Source organism: Condylura cristata, unplaced genomic scaffold, assembly GCF_000260355.1.
Source record: "Condylura cristata isolate star-nosed mole 26May11 unplaced genomic scaffold, ConCri1.0 scaffold00023, whole genome shotgun sequence".
NCBI classification, from domain to species: domain Eukaryota; kingdom Metazoa; phylum Chordata; class Mammalia; order Eulipotyphla; family Talpidae; genus Condylura; species Condylura cristata.
This window is the reverse complement of record NW_004567124.1, coordinates 33,303,892-33,324,839: the sequence shown is the minus strand read 5'-3', so window position 1 is coordinate 33,324,839 and position 20,948 is coordinate 33,303,892. Positions and strand designations below refer to the sequence as shown.

At 46.3% G+C, this 20,948-nt stretch overlaps 1 protein-coding gene across 1 annotated transcript in view; it reads right to left on the bottom strand.

Moving 5' to 3' along the window:
- Window positions 1–20,948, bottom strand: part of ARID3B (AT rich interactive domain 3B (BRIGHT-like)) — a 47,422-nt gene that overhangs the window by 8,541 nt on the left and 17,933 nt on the right. The window contains exons 3-4 of the mRNA XM_012728606.1: window positions 11,225–11,296; window positions 10,945–11,017 (exon numbers count right to left, since the gene is read on the bottom strand). Of these exons, the coding sequence (XP_012584060.1) occupies window positions 10,945–11,017; window positions 11,225–11,296 (145 nt within the window). The remainder of the gene's footprint in view (window positions 1–10,944; window positions 11,018–11,224; window positions 11,297–20,948) is intronic.

Sequence of the window (20,948 nt, the reverse complement as noted above, 5' to 3'; positions counted from 1 at the left end):
AAGCAGTGTGGGTATGAATGCTTGGGACTCTGTAGCAGGACCTGATTGGTCTCTGGCCACATGTGGGGAGGGGGTTGTAAGTTTTGGGAGACCTTTGTCTTCACCAGCTGGTCTCCTGGGGGGGGTTGAAAGGGTTGGAGAGTTAGATTCAAAGATTCACAGGTAAATATTGGACGATTGCTGATATATACCTAAGATGTGCAGCCATACTTTGGCTGTTGCCGTTCTAGGCTATAAGCCAGATCCCTGCCACAAAGACAAGCTCCTGACACAACAGAGTGTCAGCCTAGCAGGACAGAACTAGTCGACCTTCTCTGGGAGGTTTGTCTGTCTGTGCAGTCACGGACTTGATAAGTTCACATCCTCTATGGAACTGCCTGGAAAATCTGTGAGGACTCTTTCCAAAGGCCCCTAAGCTCTCATTTCTCAAAGCTTCCAGGACACATTCATGTGTCACCTGGTTGCTCACTTCCAAGCAGATTGTTCACACCTTCAAGCCCTCAGCTAGCTCCCCTCCCCATCACATACTTCCACTTCTCTCAGCAAATGCCTCAGTTTGAGATCTTAGGCAGGACCTTCTGGCAGTACTGACTCCTCTTCTCTCCTCTGCCACCGGCTTTAGGTTGTTAGGAGGCCTCACTGGTTCCTTCTCTGAGGAGCATCGCAAACAATCACTGCACACTGTTTGCAGACAATCTTATTACAGTAAGACTTTCACCATGCTGTCAGCTTTCTTGTTGAAAAAATTACAAAGGGGCCCTCCTTGGTACACAACGGATTCAAGTGCAGCACTACAAAGTTGGCCACAGCCACTTCAGTGCGAGTTCAGTAACTGCCAGGGAGGTGGCCCACATGGCACGGCAGACCTCTCCTGACCCGCCTGCTGCTCCCCTCAACAGTGCACTCCATCAGTATGCTTGTTCTGCTCCCCACTGTGTCTCTGGTGAAATCTCTCACTGGTCCTGTACTCTGGCCTATACCCCAGTTTTGAATACATACATAAATAAATCTTTTAAAAAAACCTACAAAGACTCTTATTCCTACCCATTCTGCCTCAGATACTCAGTTTCATGACCTGCATTCCCCAACTCCTTAAAATCATATGACATATCCTGTGATAGGTCATGTCACACATGACATATCGCAAGCACATCTCAGCAATTCAATCTCATGGCAATGAGGTGTGGCCATCTCCCCCCCCCCAAAAGCTCATTTCTCTTTTACTTTCTGCTTTGTGTGTTCCCTTTTGAAGCCTAAAATGACTTGCTGCACATCCAATCCTCTGCCCTGGCCATCAGTGTTCACTGTCTGCCTCCCCCAAGAATTTTCTAACTCCCCAGATCATGTAGATACTTCAGTCTCAGATTTTCTGAGAACCCCAACAAGCTCAACAAATAATTGCTTCATGAATATTCATTTGTTATTCTAGGAGGAAGGCAGGGACTGTTTTTTCTTCACTAAGCACTGATGATTAGAATGTTTCAATTCAGCTACCATGTGGATGAAAAAAAAAAATGCTTGTGAGAGTCAGAGCAACTGGCTCTAAGGCAACTCCACGGGAAATCTTAAATGCATTTCCCTCATGTTTGTGGTGTGCCTGCCAGGGCCATCACTAGCTGCAAGTGTCTAATGCCCAGAACAGGAGGCACCTTCTCCTCTCAGGACTTGGCAGCTTCCTTAGGGTCATGACCCTTATTAAACACACTGGGAACTAAGGCCCTGCAGAGTGGTTAAGAGCTCTGCTTCCTGGTCCCACAACATGTGGACCAGCAGGAGGAGAATGCACGGGAACTGGAGATTTTCAGAAGGGAAAGGAACCATGACTTCATACAATGGGGCCCAGAGAAGGCATAACAGGCATTCCAGAGGGTAAGGGTGCTGAGTGTGTGAGGCTCACAGGACAGGTGTGGTGCTTACCCCCTGAGCAGGGGCGACTAGCCCAGGGAGTACCGTCCTTTAGAATGGTCACCTTGGACAGACAGCGGTCACAGTTTTGGAATTCAATGTGCAGTTTTCAGAGTTTACATTATTTTCATATGAATTTCTTCAATGGCGTAAATCTTCCTTTTTAGGGAATAAATGGTCACTATGCATTTGGAAGTTGGTGAGGGGCACAGGATGATATGACCAGGCTGTTTACCCTGTCTCTGGTTTAAGATGAGGTGTGGCCATAAACCCTGAGAATTTCCATCGTGGTGCAAACAGCTTTTGCAGGCAACACCCCACAAAGGAATTCTAAACTCACTCTGTAGAATCACTGAGCAAAATGTCTAACTATGTGAGATGCCTTCTTTGAAAGACAACAGTGCTATAAAGTTTCATTTAAAAAGGCCTCTTTAAAAAGAAAACTACTGGATGGTTTCACTCATAGCAGGAGCATAAAGGACCAGGGTGAAAAATAATATGAACAACTATATACCAGAGACATTTTACGGGGGTGGAGTGGGAATAGGATCAAATAGGGGGAGGGAGGAAGTGCACTGGACTATGGTGATGGCACACGGGCGATCTGGTGACGGGAAACCCATGGGGATTACAACTGAGATGGAAAAAGGTACAAAATGATGTAAAAATAAACTATTATTAAAAAAAAAAACAGCCTCATTATAGTCACACAGAGTGAGAAGGCATTAGAATTGCTTGGTGACAAGGGGAAATGAGGCAGGGGCAAAGTGACTTTTGAAGTCAAGCTATAAACCTAACCAAAAAGTGATCTCTCCCAGGACTGCCAGAGAGAAACTAGATGCCAGTGGGGTGGCCTGTGGGTAGCCCTGTGGTCTGGCTCTGAGACCGGGCCCCACTTCATGCCTTTGGGGGTTGGCTTTTCTTTACATGGTCCCAGTTCTCAGAGATGAGTGGATGGGGGGACAAGTACCCTCTTCGGTGTGGCTGGTCCTCATAAAACTGTCAAGTAGCTCCTGATGCAGGCTGGCACTCCATGGACACTAGCTCTGGGAGGCAGGACAGTTTTCTCATACTACCCAGACACAAAGTCTGCCCTGGTCTCAAGTGTCCTGCCCACTAAGAGAGAAGCAGGTTCCATAGGGGGCTGCTGGGAGTTATCTACCTTATTCCAAAGACAGGGGACTGTGGAGAGTTTACCTGCCTAAACAAAAAAGAAAACCAATGCTCCATTTCCTCATCTGTGAAGTAATTTGTACTATGAATAAAAAACTGATGACAAAAACGGGGGCGGGAGGGAGGGAAGTGCAAGGGATTTTGGTGATGGCACACGGGTGACATGGTGATGGGAAACCCGTGGGGATTACAATTTGAGATGGAAAAAAAAATGTACAAAATGATGTAAAAATAAACTGTTAAAAAAAAAACTGATGACAAAAAGAGTCATGGATTGTTACCAAATGGAGGCTGACTTGGTTTTAAGAGCTTGCCTGAATTATGGCATAATGTCAGTGAAACCTTGAGGTGGATGTTTGGGGTCTTCTATGAAGGCCTCCTGGGTGGCCTGTAAAGTTCAAGTCCACAAGCAATGGCTCTTTCTCCAGTCTTGTGGGAAAGAGGGGTGGCTCTTCATCAGAGAGGGGCAGGTCTCTGTCCACAATAACACAAAAACAATCTGCAGAAAACCAGAAAGGAGGCGAACAGCCAGAGATCTCTGAGGGTCACTAGAGTTGGCCTGCAGGAGGCAAGTCTCCGCCCCCACCACGCCTCCCTGAGAGGGGCGTGGACACCTGACCAGGAAGCCTGTGGACTGTCAGTCACCGCTATCAAAGCAGGAGCTAGGATTGAGGGTAATTAATCATGTTCCCTCTGACAGGAATCCAGGGCCTTATCTGTACCCCAAGAAATGCCACTGGTCTCCAGTTCCCTCCTCAATAAAGGAGACTGACAGTTCCAACAAAGAGGTCCCTTATCAGATTTCAGCCAGGGAGCCTGCAGCAGCCTGAGGGACTAAGAGGAAAAGGCTTTTATGAGGGCCACAGACCCAGGGAGGCTGCGGGCTCCTGGGGCTTTAACCCTTAGTGGTAGGAATGCCTTCAAGCACTGGCACTAGAAGGCAGACACTGTAAAAAGGAGCTTTCAGAGCAGATGGAGTCAGCACTCCCTGGACAGGGCCCGTGGTGGAGAGATGGCCTTTTCTGTTGCGAGATCAAGATGGGAGAAGACTTCCTACCCACTGAACAGGGGTGAGCGGCTGGGACCTGGGATGTGGCCCTGCCAGGGGCCCTGGCTGCTTTTTCCTAGCTTTGAAAAAGACCATTGATCATTTCCACAGCCTGACAAGAGAGCTGGACAGCTGACTGGGAAGTAGAAGAGTTAAGCTTCACATTAACCAGGGAACAGACACAGGCCTCCTGGCCATTCCTCTGCATATCAATTTTTGTCCTGGGCAAGGCCTGCTCCCTAAGAAGATACACAGAAACGACTGGCAACTTGCTTATTTAGAAAAACACCTCCCACTAGGAACCCAGGCAGGCTGTGTCCAGCAGGGTGCGATGAGTATTCACAGCAGGGCAGAATGAGGGGGTGTTGGCATACTAAGACTGGGCTGGCACTGTCTGGAAGCCTCTGCCCATTCCCCCTTGGTGGATCTCACTGACAGAAGCGCAATGAAGGTCTGGGTATACAGCTCAGTGAGCAATGAGTGCTCAGTGGGGTTGTGCTTCTGTGTACAGCTCTGTAAGTATTCCTCAGGCCAAAACAGTACATGTTCGTCACCCTAGAACAGTCTAGAATGTTCCTATTCACTATCTGTCCCCATCCCTCCGCAGGCAGAAACCATTATCCTCACACGTTAGCACAGGTGATTTTCCTGGACTTCGTACAAATGAAGTCACACAGTCTATATCCCTTTGTGTCTGACTTCTTAGTTCAACATTGGGTCTGTGAGCGGTGTCCCAACTGGTTAGAGCAGCTCATTCAACTTTACTGCAGTGTAATCTTCTACCACGTGACCAGGCCACTGTTTACTTATCCATCCAAGCTCTTCCCAGTTTTGGGCTATCATGAAGAGGACTGCTATAAATACTCTTTTGATGAGGACAAGCAATCATTTCTGTGGGTATATACCCAGAGATGGAAGGGCTGGGGAGAAGGTTGCCATGTCATTAGCTTTGGTAAATGGTACAAAACAGATTTCCAAAGCGGTCATGGCCATGGATTCCCCCCCGGCACTGCTATAGGTGAGGGAACACTGAATGATGCTATGGCTAATAATAAAATGATGGTAATGGCTGTGCCATCCTTTTCCTAAAAACTGCTCAGTGACATTGGCTAAGGAGTTACTTAGAAGGAGGGGGGCTGTGCGCTCTTTACTGTTTGTTTGAAGATTTGGTTATACATACTAGAACTGGGGTACAGGCCAGAGGTGTTGAGAGGGGGGAAGAGAGGATTCGCCAGAGACAGAGTTGGGAGGGGGCAGAACAGGCAGCTCTAGAACTACACTGCTGAGGGGAGCAGCAGGTTGGTCAGGAGAGGTCTGCTGTGCCATTATGGGTCACCTCTCTGGCTGGGGATCGAACTCATGCTGCAGTGGCCATGGAGAGCTTCATAGTGCTGCACTCTAACCCCTTACTGGCACCACTAGGGAGGCCCTCTTTTCTGTTTGACTGCTGCTGACTAGCAGACCTGGTGGGTTGATTGGGAGAGGAACTGCCTTCTGGCTTGAGCGGGCATGGCTTCTGGGTTTTCAGTGCCAATCATACCACCAGTTGTTCAAGACCCAGAACAATCTCCCCAAACCTCATTTCTACCTTTCCCTACATCACCCTTGGATGACTGAGGGTGATTACTGGCTCACCAGTAATGAAGGAGGTAAAATATAAATCTAAGTTGAATGTACAAATAAAAAAAATTGAAGGGGGAAAGAGGCTGAATTTAATGACAAAAAGTAAGTATCCAATTTGAACGTGGTCTTGGAAAAACCTGGGCTCCTTCCTGTTATCATAGATAACTGGGTAGTTACAGAGTATTAAATGACTACTAAAAGTGGGAAAAATGAGAAAAAATTTATCAACAGTATTTGGATCACCTGGGAAGGAAAAAAGATCTGGCATCAGACAAAGGTTAATCCTGAGATAAATCTTTGCATTTCAGACTTTCATTTAGGAGTAAAGTTAGAAAATGAAACCCTAAAACATATTTCCTCTGACAAAGACATATACCGTAGTCTACAAGGAAGGGTGTTCAGGGCACAGACCATTTACTGCAAGATACAAAGAATATACGAGAAACCGCTTCCACCAAAAGGCAAGGCAATATATGTCAGGGACATTTCCTTGCCTGAGATGGATAGATAAGCGTACAACAGAAGGGAAAATACTCAAATTGCACTTTGAGGCTGACCAAGCCCTTTTCCCACAGTAAATTCTTTGTATATACACATCAAAAACAGATCCAACAATCCATTTGGGAAAACCGAGGTCAGTCTACAGCCTTGTACAGAACTGGAGGGGGAGGGAGGGCATTTCTCCTGTGAGGTCTGGACAGAGCGCGGTTTCCACATGACTAAGTGGTTCCTCAGCCTGCTGTGCCCAGCTGGGGCAGGGGCTGGCAGAGTCGGGCTCATGGTCTTCCCAGGTGTGAGAGCTGCTGCTTTTGTTTCCTGTGCCCCCTCCCCTGCCCTTACCCTTGCTGCCTTGACAGATGGCGCCCTCTGTGCTACTGTCACATCTGCCCTTCTCTCAGACAGGCCTTGCCTGAGGTGAAGACTCTTCTTGTAGGAGGAAGCCTAGCTTGTGCTATTCAGCTGAATGCTTTCGGATGCTGTCTGGTGGGGATGATGGACCCCGTAAACAGTGGCTGTGGAGAAAGGCCCATATTCTGTTGGGGCTCAGAGGCTGAAGGAGAGACTGGGCTTGTCCACTGGCCTGTGGAAAGCGATGGAATTGCTGGCACTATATTTCTTCAAAGCAGTGCAGGAGAGGGGAAGGGCACTGGCCTGGGCACTGAGACCCCATGCTAAATGGGCTCTGTGGCCTCAGGCAAAGTCACTTACCCCAGGGACTTCTTCTCTGATAACTCAATAACCTTTACTCTCTACCCTATAGAAGTAGAGCTGTGGGGAACAGCAGGTCAGATAACAGGTTAAAAGGGTTGGCTAAAGTGGCTGGGGCAACAATAATAAAAATAATAACAAAATCCTCCTCTTCTCTGATGAGACCACACTTGGTGTCACTGCCAATGAAACAAGAGAACAAGGGTTCCTTCCTCACTGATGAAGGAAGAATGGAACTGTTTCATAAGCCTTTGCTTATCAGACTTTTAAATTAGTCCCTGCCCCCCAGACTTCCCCTGGAAATCTACCAGGGAGTGATATCTCAGAATCCACCCACAGTAAGTTAGTCAGGGAATTTTATTTACAACTGTTTAGCTTCATTATTGGCACATGTTTTTTTTTGTACACATATTTTTGTACACATACACAAACTGCAAAAGGTGAGCAAAAATAGGTGCATCTAAGTTCTGAGAAGAACCAGTCTTTCTAGAAAAAAATGTTGGAGGGGGGACAAAGTCAACTTGTTTAATTCCACGTGGTTACAAAACAAAAAGGGGAAACCCATTATTCAGAAAAGAAAAGGGAGATGCCTTTGGTCTTGGGGGTTCCTTAAAAAGTTGCTAAAGGGTTTTTCGTTTTTTGTGTGTGTTTTTTTTTCTCCTTTTCTTGTTTTGGTCATGGAGGGCAGGGCAACAGACACATAACAGAACTGGGAAAAAACTTCCAGATTGACTCATTTTAAAGATAAGGTAACTGCAGCCCCCAGAAAGAAAAAGATTTGCTCAACCTGAAGGGGGGGATGTCCGTCTGAGCTTTGCCTATCCATCCTTAGCTTTCTCGATCTCCACATGCCTCCCAGTGGTGCCACAGCAGCCACTTCCTGAGGCAACAAGAGACAGTGCGCCCACTGGCACTGTCTTGGCCTCTTCTCAGGCACCTTCCAGGGCAGGTGGCTCTGCTTGTAAGGGAGGGGTCCCCTGGATACAAGTCACCCACTCTAGAAACCAAGGTGCTGAGGGCTGAAAGGCCCATCTGTTGCAGTCAATTCGCCCAAACATGTAAACAAGCGAAAGAGACACACAGCACAAAGCAGCAGTCACGGGCTGTCCCCCTCCCATGGGACAGGCATTTTATCACCTGCAGCTGTGGTCATTCGGGGTGTCATGCTGTGTGCTGCCCCCCTTGGAGCCCTGTCTGCTTCCTATTTGGGGCAGCCTGCTGTGTCAAAGCTGCCCAACCCACTCCTAGTGTTTTCAGAGGCTCCTGTGAAATGCACTGCTCAGCCTACTTATTAGCCCTTGAGGATGAACTGCTGACCTGCTGCCAAGGCTCATGAGGCTTTTCCCTGGACCTGCTAACGAGAGCTGGCTCCTGAGTGCCCCAGACACTGATTCAGGAGTGACAAATCAGTCTCAAATGTCCAGGGCCCTTGGTCTCACTATTCTGTGAAGAGAAAAGACAGCAAGCTGCACATGATTAACAGGGTGGCCTGCCTCCAGGTCTCTTGGGTGGCCCACCTAATTCGGAGTCTCAGACAGTTTCCCAGGAAGAACATGTGCATTTAAAGGGAAGAAGCTCCACACCATCTCCCTGCCTCAGTGTCCCCTTCTCCAGTCCAGTCGCACACAGCTTGCCATGGACAGTTTCCTGAGTGCCCAGCACTGGCTCTCCAGCCTGGTGCTGCTGGCTCATCCGGGCCACAGCTAGGTTCTCAAAGCTGTTCTCTTGCTGGGGACATCCATGCAAGGTGCTCTTTTGTCTTCTCACCTGGGCTGGGAGAGGGTCCCAGCTCCCACACCTTTGGCACTCAAGTCACAGGAGGGGGGCACTGGCTGCATGCCTAATGCAGCCCCCTCTGGGCTCAGGCACTACTACCTGAGAGGAAGCATGGCCATTCCCAGCAAGTTTTTCTACAGAGAAAACCATAGATCTTTGCCCTCTCCCTAGCTTTCTGTCATCGGTTCTTGACATGTATAAATATTGAGATATTTTTTGTTTATCAAGATTGGGAAAGGGATGGTGCCCCCCCATAACTCAGTCCCCAGTCAACACACTGAGGCTGAGAAACCTTGATTTGAGTTACAATTGAGCACTGTCAATTGTTTTCCTTCTCCTGGTGATGCCAACAAGCCGTGAAATACTGAATGTAAGTGCTGAAGACGGGAAGATTTACTCAGGGCCTGATAACCATAAACTAACATGATCAAAGGAGTCACTTTGATCACGTACTCCCTTAGAAATGGACTGGAGCCAGCCTGGCAGCCCTGTCGCCACAGATGCTCAGTGGCAGGCCCTCTGCTGCGGACCTTCAACCGCAGGGCAGCTGCCTAAGCTCGTCTGGGTGAGCTGAGTCAGGAGCGCCAGCAGCACTGCCTCCTACAAGCCTCTCCGAGCACCACGCTCTATCTGGCTCTGTGCTAGCACAGGGACACAAAGAAATGACAAAGTAGCTGTCCTCAAGGTGCTCCTAGTCTAGTGGGGACAGAGGGTAGTAAACAATGATCATCTCTTGGCTAGGCTGATCTAACTTCCATTTTCCTTTAAAAACCCTCTGGGAACGAAGAAAAACAATAAAGTAGAAAATAAAGCACTGGTGCTACATTGCTGATTAAAATCTATATTGCTATGGCAGCCCCTCAGAGACGAAAGCAGCTCCTAGGTTTGCACCAGCTGGGCTTGTGGAGCTTGTAAATAATTAAAAGGTAATTGGAAGGGGAGACCGAAGTATTAAGTGGATTTCTCTCTCTCAGAGCAACCAGGGAGTTTCGCTGCTGCCAGTCACATTATCTTTTGGGATTATATTCTTGTTTTTTACTGATACATGCAGCTCCAAATAAGAGTTGGAGGAGTAAACTTATTAGGGTGGCTAAGATTGCTTTGAGAGGCTTGGCGATTAGGGATCACTGAGACAAAACTTTTGATTGTGACAGGCCACAGACATGCTATATAGAAGGCAGTGAGGTTTTAGAAGGTAAAGGGAAGGAGGAGGAAACAGTGAGAGATGAAGGTGGGAGGGTGAGGGAGCAGGAGAGGTGTTAACTAGGAATATTTAACCATGGCAGCTGCCATCAAAACTCACCTAAGATGCAGAAGAGGATTTCGTTCCCAGATCTCAAAAAATCATGCAAGCCAGGGATACACACGTGATCAGATACAGGACCCTAGGCAGAGGCTGGTGGGAACAGCATTCTCTTAAGGCTTTGTCCTGGGGTGATAAAGTGGAGCCAAAGAGGTGGCGAAGACCTTCCCTGAGGGAGCCTGGGATCCAGCCATGCTTACAGAAGGCTGACCGCACGGATGAACCCACTACTGTGCCAGGACACAAAGCCAGGGGACACAAAGCTGAGTCACTGTGTTTAAGGCTTAATCGTGCCCTAGTCCACAGCAGAGATAAATGGGTGGGTTGGGGGTGTGAGGCAAGAAAGACAGAGATATGGGAAGACACAGTAACAAGCAGATGCCTAGGTACCCAAGAGCTCAGCAGCAGGAATGGGCCCGTGTTGGATGCAAAGATCAAAGAGCTAAGGGAGAAAGAAGAAGGCTGGTCTTCCCTTTTCAAAGATCATTTCAGATCCTCCCAGCAAATCTTAAGGGACCTCTATTACTTCACTGGCTTTTTTAGTCTCTATAAGACTAGATGCACCAACAGAAAGCCACATATACTAGTTTAATTACATCCAGGGCAGCTCTAAGGTTAAGAAAAAAGTGAATTTGAATTTGAAATGACTCTAGAGACCAGTTAGAAAAAGAAAACAAAGAAAAGGCAGGACTATTTTGGATGATCATTCTATTCATTTTCTGTCAAGGCTCTCCCAGTCCTTTTCAATCTGTTTGTCAGTTATTGGGCTAATTATCTGCAACCAATCAGCAGGCCTTCTTAGCTAAGATACTGGAACCCCTTGGGGGGGGATAGCCAATAGCCACTTGCACACAGTAGGCACTCAGAAACCAGTCATGGAATTGAAATGAGGAGAATGCACACTCACCCCTTTTCTGCATGAAGATGAAGAGGTCATCCAGGAACTCCTTCCTTTCCGGATCACCATCCAGTTCATACAGCTGCAAGCCCGATCCCCCAGGGGGAAAAAAAACATCAAAAATTCCATCTTCTGCAGATGGTCTTACACAAGACACACAACTGTCTGGGTGACTGCAAATGTGACTCACGGCCACCCGTCCTTATTCCTTAGGGAGCAGATATGACATCCCACTGTGGAATTTTATTATGCCCGCCCCCTTTGTTATCACAAAGGAAACATTACAGACCTTGGCAAAATCTCGAGATATTTCTCTTCCCCGGCCTCCATCTGCATCATCACTCCAGGCCAAACCACCATTCTGAAGGGGAACAAAGTACAGAATTCAGAAGGGAACAGGAAGGGAGTGAGAGGGCAAGATCATCTAGTGGGGGAAGGGGAGGATTTTTGGCAAATGTGCTATCCTGGCTCACACCAAGCTCAGAGGTAAATGCCTTGGTTACCTTTACAGGGACATTGTGTTCTTACATTTTGTTTTCAATTATGGTTCCAAAGACAAGAGAGTCAGGTGAAAGAGTGATGTTCATTGGTTGGAGGGTGGGTGTTACTTATACCTGATAATCCCAGACAAGGCAACCACAAAGGCCTGATTTTATGCAAGCCTGCTCATCCCTAGCTGATCTTCTGGAAGCCATCACTCTGAGAGGCACCACTTTTCTGCTGGTTTTGCACATAGGTATATGTGTTTGTGTATTCCACAGAGAGTTTGTTTACTAGGCGGTTACCAAGACACCTAATCTGGAGCCTCCCTGGTGGAACAAGGAGTTAAGTCTCAGCACTATCAAGCTAATCAGAACCCACTGCAGCACAAATTCAATCCCCGGCCAGGGAGGTGACCCTCATGGTATAGCGGCCTCTCCTGTCTCGCCCGCTGCTTCCCTCAGCAGTGTACTTTGTTGATCTGCCTATTCTGCTCCCTGCTCTGTCTCTGATGAGCCCTCTCACCCCTCCCTTTCACCCCCACCCCACATACACACCTCTCTGGCCTGTACCCAGTTCTTGTGTGCATAAATAAATAACATAAATATTTGAGAGAGAGAGAGAGAGACCTTGTCTGGCAGCTAATACAACACTCAAAGTGGGGGGAAAGGGTCAAAGGGAGCAGGACATAGATCCTGAAATAGCAGTCTCTCAACCACTCCTCACTAGCAAGAACCCTATACAGTCCTCAGAACTTCTTCAGTGACATGAGACCACCCTCCCATGCCCCACCCTCCAGCCTGAGATTATTCCCAGAATAAAAAGACTTGGTGACATAAGGTGAATTTCATTTTCATTTGAGAAATATAACACACCTAATCCTAATATAACTGATTAAGTTACACCAACACCAACCAAATGAATGGGAGGTGACTGTGAATATACCTTTGTTTATATTCCTGAAACTTGCTATCTGCTGTATTTCACTGGGTAACACTACTCAAATCGGTCACCATCTTCTAGAAGCCTTCCTCTCACTCCAAGCTATGTTTAGTACTCTGGAGGCAGTCCCTGTCCGTTTTGAGCTTAGAGTTTAACTATTATTTGGAAGTTACCTGCCATTTCAACAATACCGTAAGCTCTCTGAGAGCAAAGGTGTCTCGTTCATCTTTGTAGCTCTAGCCTATAGCACACTGCCTGTCACTTACAGGCCCCAGCCAATGCTTGTGTACTACAGCCACTGTTAAAAAGCATTAACGGGCTACTTGAATTAATTAAGCGCCTCTTCAAATAATGGATACATTCAGTTACCACATAGGTGTCCTGGAGGCCCTCTGCTAGCAGGAAGCATGAAATGTCACAGAAGTCTGCTCTTTACTCTGCCCCGTGGGGACCAAGTGGACAGCACTGGGTGAGTGGAGCCTATCACATACTCATTTCTTCTCCAGGACTACAGGAGCACACAGGCCACCTGGCTGGTGGGGGTGTGTAAGTGGGGGGAGAGACATCTGGGCATAGGGAGCAGTGGTTTCTAAGGAGGACATTCTCTGGACTGCATAGGGGATTCATTGTAAAGCCAGACCAATAAAAGGAAAGCCTGGTCTAGCTCCATTCTCTCCCCTTTAATAAAGCTCGCCTGGGAGCAGGAGGTTATTATTCAGTTCCACTTAGGGGCCATACTTGGTTCTGAGACATGGTCCCACTTTCTAATAGCAGCAATTTGGGTCCACGGTGGGGTAAGGATAACCAAGAAGTCACCCCCTGTCAGCTGACATGAAACAGGCGACACGAATTATTTCCCTCCTTATCTGGTGAAAGAGTGTGTAAGGAAGTGCTAGTAAATGCTATCTCACTGCACACTCATCATCCCCCAGGGCAAATGTTGTAGAAATCTTCCTACAGCACCTTCAGCATAGGGAGGCCAATAGCCAAGCAGGAGCAACACTGTTTAAAAGGGGGGAAAAAAAGCTTAAACTCACCCCTCATTGTAATTACAGTCAACAGAAATCTGGTGTCATCTGGTGGCAACTAACACAATGAATAATCAAGATGAATCATGCCTGTCGGCTCAGCAGAACCAGACAGAGTTACAGTCCCTTTTCAAAGAAGGCAGTAGGTTGCCCTAATGCTGCTCAGTGATTACGTTTGAGCCAGTAATTCCTGCTGGAAAGTCAATTATCCCAGGAGCCCCTATCGGCTGAAAGACATTTAATGGGGGATCATTGCTGCTTCTGTTATGTCAGCTGTTTACTGAGCCAGCTCAATTCCCAACTCTCTAGCTGGAGAGCTGAAGCTGATTCTGTTCACAGGAGAATTCCTTCTCTATCGGTCACCAAGAGAGAAGAAAACAGTTTTTTGCTAATTACAATAACTTCCAGGCACTCTAAATGCTCACTCAGAAACTATTTAACACTCAGTAGGGTGGAGAGAACAGAATCCACAACCTAGAAACTCAGACAGCCTCCACTGCAGGAAAGCAGTGTAAAAACAAGCACAAAGGTGTGAGTATGTGTGAAAATAAACACCCAAGTGTCAGCACTGCAGGAACACACAGAACCCTTACAGGATGAAGCTGGGGCTGGGGCTGTCTTGACCCCTTCCTTCCTTTCTCCAACCTGCTCAAGCCACAGAATCCAAGCAGGAGGGTTAGATCTGGTACCAGCTATGATCCTTTAGTCTGAATCACTTAGCTTAAAAATCTGCTCAGTGATGGGATTTTATCCTGAAAGCCTTCTTGCTTAGTAACCAGAGAACACAGGAAAACCTGCCAGAACAGGATGGAAATGGGACACTGGACAATTGGAACAATCCCACTCTGCGGCCCATTCCAGATAGGAATGTCGGCTACTATTTAAGAAAAAAAGGGGCCAGAGAGTGGCTTGGGAGTGGAAGTGTTTCCTTTTTTCCAGCTCCAAGGCAGGCGGGGTCCAGTACCTAAGATAAAAAAAACTCCGTTGGGGATGATGGGCAAATGTCTACTCTCCATGTTACTTTCATTGTCTTGGGCCAGTTAAACTTTGGGCCTGCTTCACAGAATTTTATTTAAAGTGAGAGAATTCCTGGGCCCTGCCCTCTCTTCACAGTCAGTGGGAATGCTGTGTTCTCCAGGAAGCCTCTGCCCACCAGGCAGAATTAAGTCTTTCTCTCTTGAGCTAAACCACCTAGTTCTAGCAACTGTGCCCACTCTGCAAGCCCCTTATCAGGATACCCAGGCACACAGAAATCACTGACATCTGAAAACATGGATGGTTCCCCTCCACCACCCTAAGCTCCAACAGCACCGTGGCTGTTCCTCTCTTTCTTTTATGGGAGGATTACAGACTCAGTTTTCTTAGTTTTTAACTCTGATGATCAACCACTATCAAACTTGGCTCACATGTGCAATTAAAGTTTATGTGAAGGTGGGTTCTAAAACAGGTTGTGGATACGACTGCCACAACCTGTCAGCAGTCCAGAGGACAGCAGACACACAGAGAAGCCAGTGTGGGGAAAACACAGCCCCAAAGGGGCAGCTCACCAGTTTAGGGCTCAACACACACACACACACACACACACACACACAACGCTTCTGTAGAATGGTGTTTGCTCTGAGTCAATCCTAGGCAGTGGGCTGTGGAACTAAATAGCCTAGAAGTGTGTGTGGGAAGCCCCAGTAGCCAGTGTTCCGCTGATGGCCATTTACAACCTTCTTAGCCTCTCCTACTTGAGTCTCTCAGTTAACAGCTTTGATCTCACCAGGCGCTCACAGGAAGCATTCAGTTTGTTCCCAAATACTCACCTAAGATGGCTTTGGTTATTCTACCCACATACAGCTCATTTCCCGCAGGGAAGTCACAGAAGTTTTGCCTTAAATTCCTCACAAATGGCAGTGGAAGAAGGGAAGGAGAAAGGAGAGCAGTGAGCTGCTGTTCTCGCAACTTCTGTAAAGTAAGGCTGGGAAACCAGGAGCTCACAAGCATGCTTTCCCACTCAATTTACAACACAGCCGTAGTGATTTCAGAGATGGGGAAATAATGGCTCAAGAGAGCTGGAGCTATGTCTCCGGGCATTTGGAACTTCTGCGGAGCAGTACCCCTCAGATTTTAAAACCAGGTTTGTCTGGCTCTCTGTTACACCTACTGTTTGTGGGTTGAAAGAATTGTACAAAATGTTCTGGGTGGGGACATGGGGGGAGGAGGGGTGAAAGACTGCAAGGATAAAATCCTCTGCTTATAGAAAGCCTACAATGTCCAAGTCACAGCTCCCATGGTATGTATCAACGAAAGTCTTTTTTATTTTAAAGATTTATTTTATTTATTAATGCAAACAAGAGCTGGGGTGTAGGCCAAAGGTGTGTGGGGTGAGAGGATTCACCATTGACGGAGTTAGGCGTAGAAGAGGCAGACTGACTGAAGTACACTGCTGAGGGGAGGAGTAGGTGAGGCAGGAGAAGTCTGCTGCGCCATGTGGGTCAGCTCCCCTATGTGGGTCAGCTCCCCTGTCAATGAAAGTCTTAGTCCTTGATTCATCTCCCTGGCTTCAGCTGTTTGGAACATTCAGTCTCACACAACAGTCACCCAGGAGACATATATAAAGGTACTAAAGCAATTAGCACTGCTAACTTTTTACCACTACCTCTAAAACTGAACATCCTGGCTAGGATGAGCAGCCCTCATCCCCCAGGGGATGGAGATGAGGAGAGAGGCAAATACCACGCCCAAGGAAGAAGGCAACTAACACAGTTTCCTTTGTCATGCACATAAAGGTCTTCAGCAAACACTGAATCAACATCTAACCTGACTGCTACCCAAAATTAAAGCAGTGCTTCTGGGGCCCTATTTGGTGGCACAAAGGGTTAAAGCACAGCACTCGAAAGCTATCTGGCGCTGCGGCATGAAGTTCGATCCCAGTCAGGGACGTGACCCAGAGGACGTGGCAGACCTCCCCTGACCTGCCTGCTGCTCCACTCAGCAGTGTATTTCAGTGGATCTGCCTGTTCTCCTCCCCACTCTGTCTCTGGTGAATCCTCTCATCCCCCCACACCACTGACCTGTACCCCATTTCTTGTATGCATAAACAAATAAATCTTTAAAAAAACAACAACAGTGTTTCCTCATACTACACAGCTACAATAAAAGGTGAAATCTTGTTATCTGTGATAACATGCACAGAACTGGAAGGGATAATGCTAAACGAAGAAAATTGGAAGGAGAAAGACAAATAATGATGATCCTACTCATATGGTAGAATATAAAGAAAAACAAAGGAATACATAAGACAAAAACCAAAATAAACCCCAGCAATCTGACTGCAGAAGTGAGATTATCGGATCAGAAGTGTGGGGTGAGGTACAAAGGTCAGTGACTGTGGTGGAGGATTCAGGGTGCCTTTCTGGTGGCTGTCTTATGGCAACACACATCTGAGGAGGTGTGACACTAGTCCCCTAAATCACACGGTGTTGTAAGCCTCAATTTAAAAAATAATACAGTTCAAAAATTTTACATCTCAACCATACAAAAGTAAGATAAAATAGTGCTTCCACACATTTCAAGCCTGAATAAGAAAAGACAGAAAGGAAATACAGTCACTATTCTTGAACATCGAAAAGGTTGTCCTGTGGAAGAGGAAAGAAAAGGTTTTTGTTTGTTTTCCCTTATTCTCTAAAGCTCCAGAGGGAAGAACAAGAGAAGTTACCAGGAAGATTTTGAGGGAACAGAAGAAGGACTTTGCTAATAACCCAATCATGGAAGGTGGGTGCCCAGATGACCACTGTCTGGGATATCAGGGTATGGAGTCCAACATGAGACATGGGCTGAATGAGAAGTGCTCGAGGGGCCCATTCTATCCTGAGAAGTCAGGGTCCAAAAACAAGTTCATTCAACATAGGCGTCCTGAGAAACCACTCCAGTAGAGCACTGTGCAAGTGGATGCAAAGGTGCTTCTCGTCCCTGGAGGAAAAACCAGCTGGATACACATGACATTTAATACCTAGGAGAGGCACCTAAACACAGAGTGCCCAGAAGGGGAGCCCGGCAGGGTGCCCCTGCCGAGGAGGCGGAGAGGAAGCAGACCTGGCAGCTGAGCAGGGGAGTTACAGTTTAAATGAGCATTCAGCGGGGGATAAACAAGGCATGTTTTGGCAGGGAGGATGCAAGTCTGAATAGTTAAGGTGGAAACAGGCTGAGAAATGCCTTGAATACCAGGAAGAGATGTAAACTCTGAACTGTGAACAGTGGGGAGGCAGTAGATGTTGTCTAGGCTGGGGGGGAAACAAAAACAAAACTATTCAATTAGCATATCATTTTAATGGCCCATTTTTGTTGGGAAAAAATGTAATACAAAACACCAATGTATTTAGACACTTAAGTAAAATGGGACTATGGGCAACTTTTACTTTCCAATTTTTTTTTCATGATTTGCATCCATGTACAACAAACATTTGCTCACCTAGAATGTACTATATATTATCAAAAGTTGTGAGCGAAAAGGAATTAGAGCCTCTGCGTTCATGGAGCTTACAGTTTAATAGAGAAAAAAAATTTTTCTAGATGAATTTTTGAATCATTACATCATTAGCTCTCCCTGCAACAAAGAAATTTATATTGCATGGAAATGACAGTGAGTGAACCGACACCTTCATGAGAGTCTTTCAAATAAGAGAGCAGCACAACTCTTTACTTAATAAGAAATCTTTGCAATGGCCTCAGTAATGATTTCCAATGTCACTATAGTACTTTGGGAAACAATATTGAAGATCTGAGTGGAAAGCCAGCACTGGGGCAGGCTGGCTGTGGAGGAGCCCCCACTAAGAATGGGGGAGGGGAACAAAGTCAGGGGAAAAAATTTATGAGATGCAACCAAGTCAGAGAATCAACTGGATCAGGAGTGAGAGGATGAAAGAGAAAGACTGGATGAATCTGAATCTTATCATGCCAAAGGTAGCTTTTGATGGAGATGGAGAGGACCTGGATTGGTGCTCATGCAGGAAGCCTGTAAGTACTAACGAAGACAGACCACAGTTGGGGGGGCCAGTGACAAACCAATCCACAGCTCTGGAGGAGGCCAGGGTATGGCGGCTGGCAGCAGCAGAAGCCAAAGGTTTGCTGCCAACCTCCCAGTTTCTCAGGACCCTGGCCTTTCTTTTTACAGGGACTTGAAAGGGGAGGGGAAATGCCCAAGCAGACCACACCCCTAAGATCTTAGGAGCCAGCACTGCATTCCTCAGAGCTGTACCTCCCCAGAGACAGGAGCGCCTGACTTTAAAAGCAATTAAGTATCTAGGCTATTTTAGGATTACTCCTTGACCACCTGGAATATCTTATTAAAGTACAGCTCAGATGTCCAAAGCAATTTCAGTTCCCATTCCTCACTCCTCCCAAGGCAAGAGTTAACCCTTGCCTTTAGATTTAAAGTACTGAGGTTAAGCTACCAACTCTTCACTTGAGCTCCCCATATTCTGAAACCTCTAAGAAACCAGGGGGCCCTTAGAATGCTACTGTATATACTGACAACTTCTAGAGAAATGGAGTGTTCTCTGAAGACACAACATAGCAATGTTTTTTTATATAATAGATTCAGAATCCCAAGGTCAAGGATCTGAGCAAATTCCTAAGACCTGAAACTGGAAGTAGTTATTAGCAAAACTAGTAACTTCAGAGGGACTGATCCCAGCTCATGAAAACCACTTACCTACTTTTGAAACACAAAATGTAACTATAGCATTTGGGCTGAAATTGCTGCTATTGTTATTATTACTGTTTTAAATAGGCAATATAGAAACTACCTCCTATCCTACTAGTGCATCTGTTGCATTGCCTGTACCACAAACTCTGACTGCACTATCTAGCCAGGTTGATGATGCTGTAATGTTGAAAGTCCAATTCCCAGATCTTGGTAGGAAGAAAAGAAAAATATCTTAGCCCTCCTATCAGCTTAACTGATTCCAGGAAGAAATGACACATGCATGAGGGGGTAATGGGCAGGATTATAGGAGCCTCCTAACAGGAGAGGGGAGCCCCAGGAAGTAAAACAGATACTGTTATAACCAACACTGTTGGACTACAAACCCCTCCTGATAAGATCAGGATTACTGCTCTTAGCTAAATCACTCAGGCCTTGGAAGCACTAGAGTTATAATTATCAGATGCACACCTTCCGCTGTCAGGTAACTTTAGCAGGAACTAGAAAGCACCTCCCCACCTCTTACTAACAACAAAGATCAATTCAAACTCGGTGGCTTGGAAAAAGAGCTAAGGACACTTTTCTGATTAAGTAACATAAAGGAGATGGTTGGGGGAGGGGTGGTGGGCTACAGAACTACTTCTCTATTTAGGCATACAAGCACTCCAAGCAACGGAGAACCAGACAGCAAAATGAAGTCTTCCAACAAGAGGCGGAAGAAACACTAAAATGCCATGTTGGTGATGAAGACACATATATGCCAAAGAATGCAGAGGCCCCAGGCAAGTCTGAGCCTTGACAACAGAATAGAAAAATGGGCAAAGAAACAGAATGGGCAGAAGCAGTACTAGGAGATTTTACAATGAAAAACACGACATTAAAAAGAAGAAGAAAAAAAAAAAAAAGAAGAAGAAAAAGAAAGACCCACTTAATACAGCCTGAATTTGATTCTCCAGCCGGGGAGCTGACTCACATGGCACGGCAGACCTCTCTTGTCTTGCGTGATGCTACCCTTACCAATGTACTTCGGTAAATCCACCTGCTCCCCACTGTGTCTCTGGTGAATCCCTACCTTCCCCCCCATACTTCTGGCCTACCCCCCAGTTCTTCTATACAAAATAAATAAAAATCTTACATAAAGGAATAATGCTTTAAAAAAAAAAACTCAAACAATCTAACTCTACACTTCAAGAGAACAGAAAAAGATAACACTATGCCTATAAAGTTAGCAGAAGAAAGGAAATATAAAGACTTGTTTCAGCAGAAATAAATATAATAGAAACTTGCAACTAAGCTAACAGTTTTTGGGGAAAACCCAACAAAATCCACAAATCTTTAACTAGACTAAGGGAAAAAAGATCAGAAATGAGAGGACTCCCTGGTGGAACAGGGTTCAAGTCACAGTGCTATCAAGCTATCACAGTCACTGAAGCATGAGTTCAATCCCTGGGCAGGTAGTTGACCCACATGGTGCAGCAGACCTCTCCTGTCTCGCCTGCTGCTCCCCTCAGCAGTGTACTTCATCAATCTTCCTGTTCTTCTCCCCACTCTATCTCTGGTGAATCATACCTGACTCACCTCTGGTGTAAACACCAATTCTTTTATGCACTAATAAATAAATGTTAAAAAAAATCAGAAAAATGTGATTTGGTGATAAAAAGCCCATAGGGATTACAACTGAGATTGAAAACATGCACAAAATGATGTAAAAATAAACTACTAAAAAAATCAGAAATGAAAGCAGGTATATTACAATGACTACTACAGAAATATAAAGGACCATAAGGAACTACTTTAAAAAATGATGCCAACCGGCCCTCCCTGGTGGCGCAGCGGGTTAAAGCACTGCACAAAGAAGCTTAAGCCACTTCCAC